We start from the raw sequence: 20,225 nt of genomic DNA on the forward strand, positions 1-20,225 counted from the left end.
CTATGACCCCCTAGTGGCAGTGACTAGGAAACCCCACTAACCCACTCCTGAGAAGACTAATACATTGCTAAAAAGACACAAGATAGTTACCATTTCCGTTACATTATATAATATATACAGCATAGAAGGTTTGTGTTACTGATTTTAACAGAGAAATACACAATTCTTCCATATGTTCTCTGTTAAAAAGACACCAATAAATGAATTGAAATAAGTTGTGGATTGGCATAGTATAGACAGAACAAGCTTATGGACCTGAAAATTGCAAGTGAAGAATTGACTAGATCCTAGCAGTATTGTATAAGCTTTGAACAATGCTTGAACAATGAATTTTATAAATCTGAATCATTTTGTAAGAATCTATTACTGTTTTTCTTTGTTGATTCTTAACATAAGGACGGACACTTGTGGCTAAGTGGGATTGGGGCATTAAAGAATCTTTATTTTTGCCAATAAATTATAATAATAAAAGTTTGAAAAGCCATTCATATTTCAGATGCATTAATTTAATCTCATTTTAATCTGGTTATGACCCAGTAATTTTAATAACAGTGATAAAATATATTGCCTGCATCAGTAACCGTTGTTCACAACCAGTTGACAAATGGTCGGAATCTCATTTATCAATATATTAATTGTACAACAAGCTACTTCAAACTGAAACAAGTGTTTAGATGTTTTCATTAGTGTAATACAGCTTAAATAAATTAGTGCAATACAGCTTAAATAAATAAAATATATTATTACATACTCAAAATGATTGTTTGGGAGAAATATATTTGGCCCTGGTGTTCATATGGCTAGGTCCCTTAGTTTCCTTCAGCCAAGCAAAAGCAAGCACAAGGTGAGGGAGTAAATGCGTGTGAACCAGGTTCCCACCTCTGATTACTGTCCTGTTTTTGTCAATTCCTAACACTATTTCAGTATGTCGACTGGTCTTATACTAATTGGCCTAGATTAATAAATCATTCAGTTTATGGTACCTTACAATAGACTGGAGTTCTGTTTAGTGTGTATTTCTGCCTTGTGCATAGTTTCTCAAAGATAAGGGTCTACTAAGACCCTAACCATAATACATTTGTTTCTTTATATGAAATATTAAATAAATAAATGATATGAATGTACAAATATAAAAGTTAAAAGGTAGGCTGGACATGTGGCTAACTCATAGACATACAGAAAATATAGAAAAAAATTTCAATAATCTTCCCAGTTTCTCTGATGTTGATTTTGTTGTTGATCAGACATTTATTTTTAATTCAATAAATGTCTTAAAATGAGCTGGCCAGTGAGTCAGAATGCTTTCTATATCTCAAGTGTATCCTTAGAAAACTGAATCATAAATGTCAGAGGTTGGAAAATGTCAGAAAAAAAAACATTCACAAGACATAATAATGACAGGTAGTAGGTTCTAAAATTAGTCATCATGTCAGAGTTTATGTCAAGTATAATTAATAGTGATCTCTTTGATCTAAACAAGTAGCCTAATTTCCTCTAATAAATAAGCTTTTAAAGGGGAGAAGACTACATGGACAATTCTTGTCAAGACATGTTCAAATCATAGCAAAGGTTCCATTTTAGTTGTTTTGGCCTAGTTTATATTTAGAGCAATATTCTAGACCAGTGAACATCTATAACATACTACATACATATTCCAATAATCTGATATATTTTCTTAAGGTGATGATTAATTGATTTTTAAATATTACAACAGTTTATAACAGAAAAAGGTGGGTCCATCATATATATCATAGATGTCATTGTATTCTTGCTATTATAGATTCTGGAGTCATCTTGACAATCAAAACCTATTGATGGTTCTCTAGTCCTAAAAATTGCCAAACACAACTGTTGTTTAATTATTTTCACCAAGTGACTTTTTTGATCACATTTCAACAACTAGCCTAGAAGTGTAAGAAGACATTTAGATGAAAACTTTAGCTTTGCCTACCACAACACATTCTAAGTAAGGTGCTTACTGCCTTCCTTTATATAGAGTTCACTAGCACCCAAGATACACTGTTGCTGTCTTGATTGACAGACCACAAAAGGATATTATACCTTCCACTAATTATGCTTTCTTTGACTCCAAGCCAGGTTGTAGTAAGGCAAGACAAGTCACGGGCATTTGCATCATTATAAAAAGTGCTGAACAAATAAAATATTTAAAAATAAAAAATAATCGGAGTTAAACGTTAATAGAAATAAATGTGGTATAAAAGTGCGGATAAGAATAAGATAAATAATTAAAGAGTGAAAAAATGAAATTATAGCTTTATAGCACGTGATTGCACAAACATGTATGTAAGCATGGTATAGTCAGGATGTTATCTGCAAAGTGACCAGTCTGGTAGAATTATTGTCCTTTTCGGAGGTTCAGGTTACAAGTGCCAATTAAAGCTAAGATTGTTTACTTCCCATGTGTCTATTCTCCAGTAGTCACAGACTTTTTTTCTTCTTTCTCCTTGGAACAAAGCAACACAAGCCAACCCAGGGTCTCTTTAAGGTCATGTATAATGGTTAGGACAGTTAGCTTTTTTAGAGAGACTTTGTTGTGTTGTGGATTTAATTTTAAATATATGAATAATAAAAAAGTAATAAAAAACTGTGTTTGGAGCTTTTTGAAAATTATGCTTTTAAAAACATAAAAAAGTTTCTCATTCACAAAAAATATTTACCCCTGCTGTGGTACTCTAAATTGAGGTCGGGTGCACCCTGTTTATCTTTGAGATGTTTCAACAATTCTTCTAAGAAGCAGACTAATAAGAATTAAACAAGGATGAATGCAGCCAAGAAAGATGCTTGAAAATAACTTCATCATTTGACTACTGATCTGAATAAAATATTTTATTTTAAATTTTATTTTAATTTTGGAAAAACTCAAGTAAATAAAGGTTAATTATGAGAGTGTAAGCGAAGGGAGGAGAAATATTGAGCTGGAGTTTGGGGTGTTTTTTTCTTTGTGCTAAGCAGCCAAATTCTCAAAAGCTTAAATTAGTATTAGCTGTTTGCATGTACCTTTCTAAGCCATGACTTATCACACAAAGCCATGCACAGTAAGACCTTAAGTCATTGAACATCTCACACAGCGATCAAGAGCCTATTTTTGATCCCCGAGCAAATGCTAATTTGCCTCCGAGCTGGCACATCTAGCGGCAACCTGTCGGCAAAAGAAAATCAGGGCAAAAATCATATATTGTGAGCTAGGCATTAGGCAACAGAAGTCTTCACTCTAAGCAAGATTTATGTCTCTCAGGTCTAACCCCAGAATGAGCAAGCCAGAAGTAAAAGTGGGAAAGAAAAACTTCCTTAGTTGCATGAGAAAGAAATCTCAAAATAAACCATGCTTAGAGAGGGAACCCATTTTCTTCTAGTCAACAATGAATAGTGGGTAAATTTAAGTTAGTAAGGACCTGCTCAGGGGCCCAACAAAGCCCCATACAGCAAGACCTAACACAGCAAGATCCTGTCAACAAGCTACTTGGCAATTGTGGGGCTTGAACTGTCAACCTTCTGATTACAAGTCCCGTACCTTAACCGCTGAGCTTCTACTGCCCTTTTTAAAAAAAAAGCAGATATATCCAAATAGTGTAGTGCTAAGACCTAATTAGTGTAAAAATGTGGTTGAGATGTTGTTTGTAAGTCATGGCAGTATGGTTTTGGAGGCCTCTATGGGTTAAATTTTGTGCTGTTTTTGTGAGTTCTGGTGTCTGCATGGGGACATCATTGCATTGCTTTGGGAGTGCAAAGCATTTTTTTATATTTGAATCTTTAAAGCTTGTGGCCGTCTGCATTGGGATGTTTGTGAGAGCAGAGGAGAGACTTGGATTCAAAAAGTTTGAAAGCATGAATTTTTGAAACAGGTGCTTCTAGTTTGCGGATATGAACTGAAGAAGCAGATACATCAGGAGGTGCTGGCAGGACTAAAAAGCTGGCCACCTATACAGACACTGATTGGCCCGTTCGTCGAGTTGGATGCCAGAGGGTATTCCTCATAACCGATTCAATTACAACCTCTGCTGGCTGATCAATGGCACCTGCACAAAGACGGGGTTAATTGAGGTGAGTGCATGACTCTCCATGCGGGGGACTAAGTCCCATATGAACCCCCCTTGTGACGAAGGGGGGGCCTGTTAGTCACGGGTATCCTTGGTCAGGACTGGAAGTTAACATTAGTAGAGAAGAAGCAAAATACAATTGGGTGAATGTATATGACTAGATTGGAAGAAAAATGGGGGAAAATGCAAAATAAAAAAATACATTTGATTTAAAGAATCCTGTTGTAGAAATTGCCTGCAAGAATTCATCAAGGAGAAAAGATGGGCACAACGAATACATATATAGGCTGACAATTAGGAACCGGGAGAATTCCTAGCTCTTCTCTCAAGTTATTTAATAACTCCATAAATTGTGTACAGTAGTTTAGATACTGGATGTTTTAGCCCACAGCACAGAGACCGGCTGGTCATTAGCACTTATTACTGCTGGCCTAAATGGACCTAGAGAATGCTGCATGTAAAAATAGACAGGGCTCTCTGTGCACTACACTGACCAGGCCCTTCTGCTCTGGTAATTGCGATCATACCAATTTCCAAGTAGAAATGGACTGCCAGCAACCACTGTTTGTGTGTGTGTGTATATGTGTGTGTGTGTGTGTGTGTGTGTGTGTGTGTGTGTGTGTGCAAAGACAGAACGCTTGTAGAAGTTCATTCGTCTGTTCTGATCCCCATTTTTGTTCTGATGTACAATGTTATCTAAACAAAGTTCATTTCTAATTAATCAAAGTGAATCAGGTGTGGATAAGATTTTAAATATTAATATACAGTAGTCTTTGGGCACTAAATTGATAGACTTTTCAATGGTACACCAACCATATTGATGAACTTTGTGGATATACAGGTTTCCACTGACCAGATTATGTTTGGGTGGTGGACCATTGTCAACTCTGCAATGACATGAAAATGGTAATGACAGGGTAGTTTGTGTCAATGTAGTATGAGTATATCAGATACAGCCGTAGTTTGGATTTTTAAATACAGTGGTACCTTGAAACTCCGAGTTAATTGGTTCTGGGAGTGTCGTTGAGATTAAATGCCATTGAGTTTTAAGGTATTTTTTCCCATAAGGATGAATGGCAAACCTGTAAATGTGCTCCATGGTCCCGTAGAACTGCATATATTTTAAGCTAATGTAATAATGGGGTTGTTTTTGACACTTATACACTGAAAATAAGACAATTACACAATTATATAATTATACAATGATACAAAAAACACTGAAATACAATTATATAAATATTATTATAAATATAATTATATTATTATATTATAATAAATATTATTATAAATATAATTATATAAATATATTATTGTTATATAAAAACACTGAAATACAATTAAAAACACAATAAAACCTGCACTTTACCTTTACTTCTTTATTGTTTTCTTGTGCTTCTTAATTAGTGGAGAGAACAAATAAGCAGTAATAATTAAGAGAGGTTTAGTGTTTCTATGTCGTTCTTTTAATACTTTAAGTTACATTATTTTTGTTGTAATGACATGCGTTTCAGACTCTTTTTGAAAAGCTGATTCTTACAATTTCTCAAAACCTTACAAGTTTAACAGTAAAAAGTGAAACAGGAGGAAAATCCAGCTGAACACAGATACATGTGGAGCTTTCAGAGTTTATTTGGCGGTTATTCCGCACAAATGCAGATTTGTCTCATGTTTGCATGACGTTTCAACGCACCACTCAAGTCAAGCACTGAACAAAGCAGCAGTCGCACACACGTTGAGTGTAAGGGAAACGCTGAGTTTAAGGGTACAAATATCTCGGCGAAGGGTGTCAAGTTTCAAAGATTTTGAGTTTAGGGGACGTTGAGTTACAATGTACCACTGTATTGTTTAGACGTATTGGCCTCTTTAATAGGGAACACATACCATTAGCACTCGCCACACTAACATCTAAGTTACACACAAAAGCAAATCCCTAGAACATCATACCCACATTGAAGTACAAGGGTGGGAGCATTATGAAATAGAGCTGGCATTACACATAGTTAATGGAAACAGGATTTAAATAGTGCAGCAGAATATGTTAGGGGTAAATTTAATCTTATCAGTTAAGAAAGTAAATCTAGAATGTCTTAACAAGACAACAACCAGAAAAGTAAATTTTATTTTAGCTAACCAAAACTAAAACAGAATGGAAAAGCACGATGTCTCTGGCATTACATACTTTATGAATTTTAAACGGAATATGCTATCAACTTATGTCTGATCAAAGAAGATGCAGAATTAGGCAACATTCACGAGAAAGTAATTTTTGTCGTGAAGGGTTAATTGTTAAATTATCTCTATAAAGGAAATTAGATTTTGCTACCCAAAATGCATGACTTTTAAGAAGGTTGAAGTGGTCCTTTGCTTTAGTATGAACATGACTTTGTGCAAATATTTCTTTTGTCTGGGTTTTGGATAGTGTAAACATACCGTTTAGGTTAAAGTATGCCCTAATGGCATGTTTGATTGCATAGTTTTATTAAACCTCAAATATTTAATAAATGAATAATATAAATAAATAAATGAAATATAATAAATGAAGGTCTCTAAGCTCTTTTTTAAAAGGTCATCTTTGAGATTAATTATACTGCGATATATTTCCTCTGCAAATAGGTTGCATATGCAGTTTTAATATAAATAAGCATGATTGAGCATGTGTGGTTGTTAGACATTTAATTCCAAAACAACATTACAATGTAGATGCACTTGGGTGATGCAGCAGTCTGTCAGCCAGCCAGGCCGCTATGCAGACATGATTGGCTATGTTGGGGGGAAGTAGCCTGAACCTTGCAATGGATTGACATTGTGTGTAGGGGTACAGTCACGTTGGAACAAAATAAAGAGAATTCCCAAATTTCAAAGCATAAAATATACTTTATGTATGTATAATAAACATAAAAATTGTTGAACATAATCTCTGAGTTCAGTCAGCAGCACCCAGATGTTAACCAGTAGTACCTAAAAAACTAATTATCAGCTGTACCCAAAAATGAACTAGCAAGTCTTATAGAATTACCAGCATCAGAAATTAGCCAGCCACACCCAGGGATTAAGCGGCAGTACCTGGAGAATAACCAGCAGTACCCAAAAATTAACGGGCAGTATCTAAATATTAATCAGCTAGAGCCAGAGATAAATCAGCAGAGAATAACCAGCAGTACAGAGGGATTAACTAGCAGTACCTAGGAATTATCAATATCAATTTTGATGATTTAATTAATGCAGTAAACTCAGTTTGGGAGATTGGATTAAAGGAATTTAGTTGGATATCCTTGTTGGGTAAGTCAATTAGTCAATAATTAGTCAATATTGAGTTAGTCAATATTCCACTCATGCTGCTCCAAGTGATCTGTTTGTTCTGATTTTAAAGTTGTTTTTTTCCAGCTTGTCGTTAGAACTTAATGATGTTAAAGAATCTTCATTGCATGTCATTTTAATGCAGTGCTATCTGATGGATCAGATCACTGGCATGTAAACAGAGAAGGAAGCAAATTACATGGCAGATTGACACTAAGTTGACACAGACAAATGACACTTAGTTATTTAAAATGTTTAATTGAAGTATGACATGATCACTGCATTTTTACCAGGTTATAAATACATTTGAAAAGAAGGCTTGCATAACACTTTCCACTGTCCAACATTTCCCTCCTGCATTAAGCCCACCATGCTTCTGTGTTAATCTGGTTATTTGGCTGACTTACTCATTTTATGGCTGGCTTTATGGAGAGCGTATGTACACTTATATTGCTTTCCTTCCACTAATGTTAATGTTTATCAGGTAATTCTGGTAAAACCTATAGTAACCTATACAATATATACCTTCCCAGTGGAGCTGTTTCAATCAGTTGGAGCCCAATCAGCTGCTTTCTTTGCTTTAATTAATTTCACACTGCATTTTTGCTTTTCTTATCTGAATGACACAATAATGCATTTCCAAACCATGTTAGATTTAGCTTGCACACATTCCCCCTTCAGTGCATGCAAAGCAGGAATCATTTGAGCAGATAATACACGATCTGTTAGAAAATCATAATGCATTGTCTAAGAGGCTAAGACTGAAACCCCACTGTCTGCTAATGCCTAACCAATCTTTTTCATTAGATGAATCCAGTATATTTATAATATGAAGCTGTAGTTCATTTGTTAGGTCAGTATTATCTTTGGGTTTCTTTTGTAATTAATAGCTTTATTTTACACGTTTACAGTCTCCATTATTTTCCTGCTCAGAGTCTGTTTAAAGGCATGGAGCATGTTGAAACCCAGTACCCCATGAGCATCTAAAAATGTGAATTAAATCAAACCACTTTTGAAAATAGTCTGAGACAAATAAGGCATATAATACTGTGTTAATCTGTCTGACAGACACAATACAGCATATTCCAAATTTGTACACCCATAAAAGCTGATGATTGTTACCTCAAATGATAATACCAAAAATGTGTAAACCTTTTTAGTGAGGAAAGGGTGGGTTACATTCTTTCTTCAATGGAAAGGGATACAGTCAGTGTCAGCTTCCTTAAAATCAACAACAGCAGTTCATAAGAACAGGCAGCAAACATTGTAAACAACAAAGCGACAAATCAGCAATAATGGATCATAGTGGGCTGGAATAATGTAATCTTTTCTAATGAGTCCAGTTCTCAGCATGGCACAAACACCTAGCTGACTTATACTGTATGTGTCTCATGTGTACTGTGAAATTTAGTGAAACATTATCGATGTTTTTTACTGACAAACCTAATTTTATTTTGTAAATATAAAAAACAATAAAATGTGACACCTGCAGCAAAAAAGTTGGGACAGTTTTCTGGAAGGTTCCACAATTAGCAGTTTAACAGGTTGGTGTTACCAGTAGGGTGACTAACAGGCTTAATCTGTGCAAACAAGGCTGAATCGTGGTTCACCGCCAAACTTTAAACAATAAACAGTGGTCCTCATTGCAAGATTGCAAAGAATTGGGGTATTTTGCCATTTACAGTTCATAATATCATAAAAAGATTCAGGGGAGTCAGGGGTGTAAAGGCTGAGGCTGGAAACCGCTGCTGAATGTGCATGGCCATCCAAACCATCAGGCAGTACTGTTTAAGAAATCATCATGCTACAGTGCAAGACATAGCCACATAGACTTGTGAGTATTTTGGAAATGTCAATGTCACTTAAAACAGCCAGTGCATCAAAAAGTGGAATCTGAAACTATTTTATGCAAAGAGGAAGCCATATATTAATAAAGAATTCTCTTGACCCAGAGTCATCTGAGATGTACCAAAAGACAGTGGAAACATGTTCTGTGGTCAGACTAGTCAACATTTCAGTTTGTTTATGTAAGAACAGATATTGTATTCTCCACACCAAAGATGAAAAAGACCATTGAGATTGTGTGTGCTTGACTGTCCCGCCTGCAGTCCAGATAAAGTTTCAAATAAATGAACAAATTACAGATCTGGGCTGAGCTCACAAATACAGCATGCATGTGTCATTACATGATCCCGAACCCAGATAAACAGGTGGGTTGCGTCATGAGCGGCACCCGGCAGGAAAACTGTGTTGAATCAAACATGTGGATGAATGATCCACAGTGGAAGCCCCTAACAGAAGCAGCTAAAGAGAATCATTTAAGTGGTTACTGAAAACTTCTATTTGTTCTCACTCATTTTAAATCACAGTACTGCAAATTTCTGGAAAATAATTGCATCATGTAGCACATCTGGGTCACCTAGAAACACTGACCTTCAAAATGCAACACTGTTACCACTCAGTCTCACTCATGTGCAAGTCTGTGGAAAAACATTAATCACAGTATAAAAGAGTGCTGGTATCATTGGTCCTTCACTTGCTTAGAGTTGCACTCCTGTTTCATCCTCAGCTGATATTGATTCAAGATATACACGATATCCCTGTCATTCTGGTCCACAACTGGTTCACCAATAATGCGCATTTTACAAATTCTTTGTTGATTATCCCAAATGACAACATAGGTGGGCTGCTCTGATTCTTCTTCCTGTGGGCGGATAAGTATTTTTTTGAGTTTGTCAAGCAATGTTTGCAAACGGAGAGTGGTTTAGGGACCAGATTGTGTGTGGTAATGAATGACTCCATGCTGGCCAATAGGTCTGACCACACATGGTGACATTTCTGCCACGCTGCCCAGAGACATTAACAATGGCACAGTTGCCAATGATGTTCGTCCCCCTGCCGCTTGGTCTACTGCATAGCTACATAAATGTAAGACCAAACTTACACTATAGGGTACAATATGAGCACTGTAAATATCCACAGAAAGCATGAAGTTATGGTATACTGTAATTACTGTAGAGTATACTGTAAAACTACTTAAGTGGTTACCTACCTATTTTCTACTCTAAAGTCCTGGATAACTGAGGCTATTGTAAAACGGCTTAAATTTGACTGGACTCGCTGCCCAGCTTCAGTCATGGTTAGGCCACAATTGATTACATGATCCACCAAAAATCCATCTATTTCATTGGAAATATTGGATAGTGTTTGTCTTTCTTTTCCTCTTCTTCCTCCTCCTCCTTTTTGATGGCCTCTGCAGCCTGCTAGGTTTCCTCTTACACTTACTTTCTTTTCTTCTGTTTTCCTGCTTACCTAACACTTCTCCATTGTTTACCCATTATAAATATGACAGTGCCTCAGGTTGTCAGCACTTTTTTCAGCACATTGTGTACAAAGTAGAATTGTGAAAATGAGAAACATGGCACCATAATTAGGTGAACAATTCAGAATCAAATAATGTTAAGAGGGGTTTTCTCAGTTTTAGATCATGGCTAAACTGATGGTTTCTGTGTGTGTAGTTCACAGCACTTTAATATGCTTTGCAGGACACACCTCCACGTGTCACAGGCCACAAACTCCTGGATTACACGAGGGTTCTTAAAAAATTTTCTGCACTTTTTACACTCTATTTATTAAGAATTTTATTAATCAAATTATATCACTTTTCTGCATAATCACTCTTTAATGCATTTTTCTCAGCGTCGTACCAACTTTTTAATGCCATCAGCAAAAAATGTTTTTGATGCACCACTGCTTTCACATCATCATCACATGAAAATCTTCTTCCCCTTAAAGCTTCTTTGAGCGATACAAAAAGGTGGATATCAGTGGCGCTAAATCCAGACTATATGCTCTCTCTCAGTCTCTCAGACACGACCAATTACTACTACTCCCACCCTCATCATTTCCAACTAAAATATAAAAGTGTGGAAACTTATTAAGATCCCTCGTATATTTAATATACGAGAGAAGGAAATTGCTTAATTTTAAATGTGTCTTTCCAGCCCATTGTTTCCCACTATCCACGCTGACCAGAAGAGGTTTCCCACCAAGTTCCCATCAAGTTGACCCATCTAGCCCAAAATCATCAATGCTGCTCATAAAGCCCGATAAAGCAAGACCTCCGCCAACAAATCTCTATCTGCCCAGTAGGACCAACAACCAGAGCAAAAGATTCTGCTCATTTATCGCTGCCGTCCTTACAGGCCTCACATCAGAAAGGTACATGCATGGATAGCACTGGTAACACACTTATATTTTCATTATCATAGTTCAAAGTGTGGTCTACATTTGTAAAATAGAGTTATGAAATAAATTAAGTTTGTGGGGGAAAAGGACACCCCGCTTCTCCACGGCTCTTCATGTTTTTGTTTTATTAAATAAATAAATAAATCAAAAGGGGGCTTTAGAAGGAGCCTCCTAAACTCCAGCTCGACATTCTCAGAGTTCCCCCTTTTCTTGCATTTTCATAATCACTCTCTATTAACTATAATCGAAGGTGTGGTCTGCTTTAAAGTCACCACCAGATAAAAGCAAAGTCTTAAAAGTCAGTTTCATTTAAGTTTAGCATCTGCATTGACTGTCTTTAGATGGAAATAAAATTGTCTTTAGATGGAGCCAAACTGTAAAAATCCAAAACAAAACATAATAAAATAATTTTTCATTTATTTTTATTATAACTGTTACCAGCTTAAAATGGCTATTGGAAGGACTGCTACTGCATGGTGCCAACTTAACCAACAAATTATGTTCTGACAACATGTCCTGACTGACCTTTAGCTTTGTGTCCACCTGTCTGAAACATTCCATAGAATCTGCAGGTAAATGGACATGAGCATGTTAAAATTTTTACTTTTGTCAGTTTACAGCTGGGCTGCCTTTTGATAAAACTTAATAGATACAACCATTTCATTTTAAACTCATAATGACATTAAACAACACAAAGCTGTTCTTATAGAATCTAAGATAACATTTTAACCTAACGTTAACTAGAGTAATACAGTAATACAGTAATAGCAAAGTAATATTGTTATGTTAATTAAACGTGGGTAGGAACATGCCACACATGAGTTAACTGATGCTAAAATACATGAAGGCTATCCTGTCTGGTGTAGATCAAAAGAAATACTACTGTGGCTCAAATTCCAAATTATTTTAATACTGATAATGAGATGAATGTGTATGTTTAACTATAGTAGTAGTGTATGTAGTCTCGCTACAACACATTGCTGAAAAATTTATGTTTAGATCTGAAAGGCTATCAGTAATCAACTTACTGTTACACTGTTAAATGTTTAAAATATGGAAAAAATAACAAGTAATGAATACTGCAAAACACTGTAGCAAAGCAATTAGTCATACATGTCTATTAGCAAATTGCAGTTAGGACTAAATAAAGAGTAAAAAAAAGAAGACTTTCACAGAATTTAACAAAGCAGGCCATTTTTGGTATCCTGTCTGGTGTAGATAAAAAAAAATACTACTGTGGCTCAAATTCCAGATTATTTTAATACTGATAATGAGGTGAATGTGTACGTTTTACTATAGTAGTAGTGTATGTAGTCTCAGGTTATTCCCAGTGCCCATGTTAACTCATTTAACTGTCAAAAGCACCTACAATGGCACCAGGCATCAGAACTGGACATCGGAGCAAGGACAGGGTAGACTAGTCAGACGAGTATGCAGGTAGAAGACTTCAGCTGTTTACCAATCAGTGGACGCTTTTGTCTGATTCACCTCATGATGCGCCATACATCAGCGAACAGATCTGGACTGTAGGGGGGTCATTCAAGCACAATCAATCTTCAAAGCCATACTGTTGTAGTGCATGCAGAATGAGGCATGGCATTGTCTTGCTAAAACAACCATGGATTTCCAGAGAAAATGCATCGCTGTGATGACAGCACATATCTCTCTAAAATCCTAATATATGTCTTGGCTTCAATGGTACCTTCACAGATATTCAAGCCACCCATGCCGTGGGGACCCAATGTGGCACCAAGATCACACTATCCGTTTTTTTCAAAAACAAGCTGAAATGTGGATTCATCTGACCACAGCACAAGTTTAAACTGGCAGATAATTTGGCATGGAATTAATGTACGGCTTTCTCTGTGACACATTCTGGGTTGCATTTCTTGATGCAGCGGTAGTGTGTTAAAGTGACCACAGGTTTCTAAACTTAGTTGAGCCCATATGGTATCACAGCAGCATAACAGCCTTTAATGAAATGCTGTCTGAGGGCTTACAGACTACAAATATTTAACAGTAGTTATCCTCCTTGCTCCAGGCTGACTGAAATTGCAATAAAACATACAGTGAAACCTTTCACAATATGATGATAAAATACCTACTGTAAATGATTTGCAACTATGCATTTATGTATAGTTTTAATTAAATTCTTTTTTTTTTAAGTGATTGACAATTCCACAAAGTGTAGAGCCTGCCTGGACTGAGCAATTAATGGATCATCCTTTTATACCAAATCATGATCCCCTCACCTTCTACCAAATCATCTGCTTCAATACTCTAACAGGTATCAAATTCTAATTTTGTTTAAATTTACAATTTTCTGTTTATAAATACAATTACATTGGTCAGCCAAAACATTAAAAGTATTTTGTTCGCACATTTCTCAGTTAAAGGTTCGAGACAATGAACTAATTACACATTTTACTAAATTACGCATTTTACTAAATGTCCACTTTTCTGGAAATGTTTTATAATATAAATACTTTTCAAATGTGTAAGTGCACAGAACATTATCCTAAAAGGGGGTCATTGTTATTTTTAGCTAAAGCAGAACAAATGTTAATATTTCAGTCTACCCTTATTGCTTATTGTATCGTCAACGTATGCCCCATGCATGATAGACTGCAGCACCAACCATCCAGCTTCTTCCTCTCTGTTACCAGCTCTTTTCAATTTATAGCTCAACTATGGATACCATTTTTGTCCAGTCTCTTATTAATAGTATAGTAATAATCACTGACATTTGCTTAAAGGAAGCAAAGCACACAGCACCCTGGGTGTTTTAGGTTCTTTGTAAGTTCCATAAATCACTGATCCACTCTTGGAGGAATATTTAGGTGTTCAGCCTTCAAAGATCACAGCTTTTGTTTTGATAAATCCCAACAACACAAAAATACTTAAATGACCAAAAACCCATCCCATACTAAAATATTTTCATATTTTTTCCCTCCATCCATCTTAGTCTTTTAATAGTGTGCTGCTTGTTTAAAGCTTTGAACTACAACACATTACTGGAAAATTAATGTTTAGATCTGAAAGACTGTCAGTAATCAACTTTTTACACTGTTAAATGTTTAAAATATGGAAAAAAATTACAAGTAATAAATACTGCAAAATACTGTAGCAGAGCAATTAGTCATACGTGTCCATTAGCAAATTGCAATTAGGACTAAGTAAAGAGAAATAAAAAGAAGACTTTCACAAAATTTAACAAAGCAGGCCATTTATGGTAACAAAAACCAGGTAAATTAACAGTTTTACTGTTTAATAGGTGAAGTTAGTCTGCACAAAGGTCTACTTAATGTCACTCTGGAGTTTTGGGTTTTCTTGTTTATATATGGGACAATAATTACCATCCATCCATTCACAAAAATAATGTGTTTATTTGGATTTTAAACGTCATGTTTTACACCCTTTGGTTACATCCATAACAGAAACAGTAGTTACTTGTTACACAAGATTAATCATTTCACAAGGTTATATCGAACATCGTCATGGACAATTCTGTTTCTCCAAATCACCTTAATTGCATGTTTTTGAACTGTGGGAGGAAACTGGAGCACCAGGAGTAAACCCATGCAGACACAGGGAGAACATGCAAACTTCACACAGAAAGGACCCGGACCGCCCCACCTGGGGATCGAACCCAGAACCTTCTTGCTGTGAGGCGACAATGCTACCCACAAAAATCGTGTAAAAATTACAGGACAGCTGTAATGTTGGGTAACACAATATGCTTAAACAAGTGCTATTTAAACTAATGAGAGGAGAATGAAGTTGGGGGAAGCAAAGAAAAATAGAACACTGAAAATGTATACTTGTAAAATATACCCTTCTGCCTTGAGACTTTGATCACAAAATAGGCATGTTTCATTTATTTCTTGCAGATAAATTAGTAATGCGCTAAACTTAATCAAATTACAGATTAAAGGTAGGGTCAGAAACTTGCATCCTAATACATAGTTTCGGGGCCAGGTTCTGTAAATGGAAGGAAAACAAATTATGTTGACCTTCAAAATTCAGATAAGACAATGTTTACGTTTTGAAAAAATGGCTACAAAGAAAACAATGAATGTTCTGGACGGATGGCCTAAATCTAGATTAGAATTGGTCTTAACGAAGTAGAGGGAGAACCTTTACCAAACACATGCTTTGTATTTTACAAAAAGCAGTAAACAAAACAAACTTAAAAATATAGGACTCTTTATTCAGCCATGTACATATTTACAGTTCACTTGACAAGGCACAAATATCGTTTTACTCGCACATTTACAATTCTTATAAAAGTTTATAAAATGTGTTATAACAATTCTAGAAAAGGCTGATTAATCCTCTTATGTTTCTTTTTTGGCTTTCAGTAAAACAGTATTTCTTTTTTTTTTTTTTACATGTGCTAGAATCACAGACAGAGTGACCTACATCTCTTCACAGTGAGGAACAACCAGACTTCAAAGCCCACATAAAATTTTTTTCATAAAATTATTTCAGAAATAGACATTTTTATTAAAAGGTGCATTAAGTGTTCATACGGTTGCGTCTCAGAGGCGCCGTACGCTGCGTTTGCTGCGTGTGGAACCTGCCAAGTGTGCTGTTTCACAGTGCGATGTCCGTAAAATTCCCCTTTGGCACGGGGTAGACCCATGGTACTCCGACTGGCAGACGGAGCAAAAGTCAAAGGCACAGCTAACCCGCGTACACACGGCCCTTTTCATAGCAGAGTCAAATCGTGCAGGCGATCCACAAAGACGGCAACTCCTTAATGCCTCGTGTGCTTTCAAAGATTTTGCAGCCTGAAAAAAGGAGGGAAAAACCATTAAAAGAAAAGCTTAGAGAACGTCACATTTGACTATAATTTAATGTCATAATTTTCTCCCCCTCTATCTATCTTGAAAGAGCCCATGACAGCAGGACCGATGACGTTACTTTGTGCATCACACACAGGGAAAAGTATCTGATTAAACTTCAAAAATGTAGAGGCATAAACTTGGAGGTCAGTGATTTATTAATAAAAAGCCAATAACAAGATTACAGTTCTTATGCTCCTTCAAACAGTGTTCGGTAAGTAGAGCAATTTTAAAAAAGCCATATATTAACCCTACGCTAAGGCTAGCAGCAAAGCGACGCGACAAAGCGCCCTTCTATCATTCTTTTTTTTTCTTTTTGCATCCCTGACTTCACCCACTTCATGCCACCAACATTCACTTAGGAGTCAGAGTTAAGCACAGTTTAAGTTTAGCAGGAACACATCTGTGGGAAAAAATTGGGTAGGTAGGTATCTGATTAAAAATAAAACTTTTTTTCTTAACACTGTAAATACTAGCCAGTAAAGTACACTGCACTGCCACAGCATTTGCTTTTATTTTTAGCTTGGGGTCAGTTAAACCATGGCAACCAAGCACCCAAAAATGATGACAACTCTGCCAGTGTGAACACAGCAATGAGTGTTTAGCACTCAGATGACAACATTGACCTCTGCTAACTCACTACTACTGATTTCAGGGGTTCAAATCACAGTGGCCCTATCCGTCAGTCAGGCACCTGCACAGACTTGATTGGCTAATGTCGAGGAGGAAGGGGTGTGTTCGAAACAGCCTAGCAAATCAGAGGTGCACTTGTCAAAGTTCTTTTAGGGCTGATCACAAGCCCAGATAAACATAAGGAGTGCATCAAAAAAGACATCAGGCACAAATCAGGTGTTTGCAAACCAGATACACTTTGGCAATTTGGGAGCAGCCAAATTCTGAAATATCATTTACTAAAAAGACAAATATGTGGAAAATATAAAAGTAGAAAGGTTTAAATGATTAAAAATGAACATAAAATTTTACTGATGTAATATACCAGCACCATGTGTACAAATGTACTAATTATAGAAAGAGCCCCCCCCCGTCAGCCAAGATGATAAGAACTTACCTCCTGAAACTTTTCAATTCGGCTTGATTTAGGCGTGTTCAGTGTGCTATCTGTCTGGCTCAGGGTCTTCTTTGTAGGTCTGTGGATAGGTGTGGAGGAAGCGACAGACTGTAGGCAGGAAAACACCACCCTGCTAAGGCCAAAGTCTCTGGATAAAGACCCTACTGACTTTGCAGTATCCTTCAAGAAAATAAGAGAACAAGTGAGAAAAAGAAACAAAAAACAGATGAATCCTTATTTTTTAAGCAATTTATGTAGAACACTGCCTACCTTTAGCATTGGCTCAGCTTCTCTGCACCTCTGAAGGGCTTGCTTGTCCTGGCAAATGATTCTTCGCCATGTCCTGCTCACCTTCTTACAGCTGTAATAAGTAACAGTGTTAAATCTTCAGCTTTACCACTTGAAAGAATAAAATATATGGTTTAAGTTAGATTTAAAAAAATAACTTACTTTATCAAGTCACAGTCTCCAAGAAAGCTCAAGATCCTGGTCAGGATGTGTTTCATGTCTTTCTTTAACAAACCACAAAAAATGTCTACATAGTCCAGACCCATTTTGGCTCCAATGACATTGTGGAGTCCATGATTTTCAGCAACTGTGCTGACAACAGACCAGTCATAGCTTTGATGTTTCCTGTAGCTCTTTTTCAGAGCTTTGCACACATCATTCTGGAATTTCAGGACAGGTAGGCAGGCAGACTTAGAGCAAGACTGAACATTTGAAGACAAACTAGATTCTTCGTCCTCCGGACTTCTCGGCACCGATTCTGGACCATTCAAATCAGCATCATGCTCTAACTGGCTGTTGTGAAGGGAGAGGTAACCGCTGTCTTCTACGAGACTAGAACTGCTGAGAACTGAGAACTGCTCATCGTCAGAAAGCACATCTACAGAGCAAGGTTTTTCTTCACAGTTCTCTTTATTATGAGGGCCTTTTGGTTGAGCAGGAAGTGAACGGCGTGAGATGGAGGATGGTAGGCTGGGGGCGCACGTAGTTTTCTTCTGTCCCTTTAACTCAGCGCAGGTTTCAGCTTTAGCTTTGTCTGCATGCCGAGAGGCCGCTGTAGATCTGCTCCGAGCCAAGCACTTCATAACTGTGGTCGAGGATTGCTCCCGGTACTCGTAAAAACTGGTGTTTAAAAACAAAACACAAAACAATAAGCAACGTTTGTTAAGATTAACTTTCAAACAAAATTGCGTAATAGCTACATTTGAATGGCTTTCACTGCTACCACTTGGTAGCAGCTTAAACCAAGCGAGGCCCTAAAAGCATGCCAGTAAAGTAGTAAATAATTAAAATATTGAAAATAATAATAATAATACATTCGGAAAACTAATAATAACGATAGATTCCCAGCACGTTCTATGTGCGTTTAACCACTGCACCAGAATCAGGACTTGTTTTATGCACATGAGGTAATAGTTTTGCATCATCATCGTGTGTGATAAAAGTGTGCTCACCTAGAATTTCCATCCACAATACTTTTTTTTAAAGAATAAACAGGAAGGCACATTTGTTGCATTTAAATTTTTCATCGTCAACTATATTTACAATATAGTTTTTTTTACTGATATGAGTATAATACCCAGGTGATAAAATGCGATGTAAGAAACATCGTAAATTCACGTCAGTTGTGAATGTATTTTCTAGTAAAGCACATACTTATTTGTAAGCCTAGCCTGTTTTAGACCTAAACGGTTTTAAAAATATACTTCTGCTAGTCATTTTCTTATTTTGTACTTTGTTTATATCTGTAGCTAATATATTAGCATATTTACATTTATCCGACTACACAAGCCCTTACTTTAAAAATAACTGTTTTGCAATGCTATTGTTTAGTATAGTATTTAAAAGCTTGTACATTAAGCAATTGCACTATTTAAATTTTATAACAAATTTGATGCATTTTTCTTTTGCGCGCCTAAGAAGGCTAACTAACCCAACCAGAAGCTAGCTGAGCAGGTTAAAGGCTAACTAAGCACAATGACCAGACTATTATTGGCGGATTATATTCAATATACCGATTATATTTAATTTAAGTTTAAACCGCACTGTTACTAAACATGACAAAGAACACGACCGGTTTGTTACTACGGATACATGTGTTATTACTGGCTAATGCTGAACATGTAACGTTTCTATGTGGGTTTCACCATATTACATGCTAAATACTGTTTTGTACAAAGTAAGGATATATCTTACCTTTAAATAAAACCTTAACGTCTTGATTGTGCCTCACAGATTAAAAGACGTTTCCTGACACTAAGTATCACGTACTAATTCCACATTGTCTCTTTCCGCGCTTAAATCCAGACACTACTGACTAATGAAACCAGAGGGAAAAGCGCCCGCCAGTTGCGAAAACTTTTGAATTTCGCGTCAAAAGCGCGATGACCAATCAGAGGGGAGGGCTGGCATTTTAAACGCTTTGCAGCCAATACAAACGTTCTACGAGCGCCTCACACCAACATCAGTGCACTGTTTTCCTACCCGTTTTCGGTACATCCCGAGTAGAAGGAGCTAGCCAGTCAGAATATGGCTGTATCGGAGGCGGGATAAAACTAGCCAATTGAATTAATTTTTCCTAAATACTGGTGGGGACAAAATAAAGCCCATATGACGTCAATAAACGAGCTGGCGCCTTTCGCCGTTGATTTGCTCTGTAAACTGTAGTTTTTTAAATCTATATACAGTTATATTAACTGT

At 36.5% G+C, this 20,225-nt stretch overlaps 1 protein-coding gene across 1 annotated transcript; it reads right to left on the reverse strand.

The window, feature by feature from the left end:
* Positions 1-15,814: 15,814 nt before the first annotated feature.
* fbxo5 (F-box protein 5) lies at positions 15,815-19,867 on the reverse strand. Its single transcript, XM_062994971.1, has 5 exons — positions 19,722-19,867; positions 17,970-18,647; positions 17,790-17,880; positions 17,520-17,699; positions 15,815-16,396 (listed from the first exon to the last, which is right to left on the reverse strand). Exons 2-5 carry the CDS (start codon positions 18,608-18,610, stop codon positions 16,145-16,147), a joined length of 1,164 nt encoding a protein of 387 aa, XP_062851041.1. The 5' UTR covers positions 18,611-18,647; positions 19,722-19,867; the 3' UTR covers positions 15,815-16,144.
* Positions 19,868-20,225: the final 358 nt, after the last annotated feature.

Source organism: Trichomycterus rosablanca, chromosome 5, assembly GCF_030014385.1.
Source record: "Trichomycterus rosablanca isolate fTriRos1 chromosome 5, fTriRos1.hap1, whole genome shotgun sequence".
Taxonomy (NCBI): domain Eukaryota; kingdom Metazoa; phylum Chordata; class Actinopteri; order Siluriformes; family Trichomycteridae; genus Trichomycterus; species Trichomycterus rosablanca.

Coding starts and splice junctions, on each gene's coding strand:
- fbxo5 (XM_062994971.1), bottom strand. CDS start 18,610: ATGAAGTGCTTGGCTCGGAGCAGATCTACAGCGGCCTCTCGGCATGCA. Junction 17,881..17,969: donor GGAGACTGTGACTTGATAAA/GTAAGTTATTTT, acceptor TACTTATTACAG/CTGTAAGAAGGTGAGCAGGA. Junction 17,700..17,789: donor AAGCTGAGCCAATGCTAAAG/GTAGGCAGTGTT, acceptor ATTTTCTTGAAG/GATACTGCAAAGTCAGTAGG.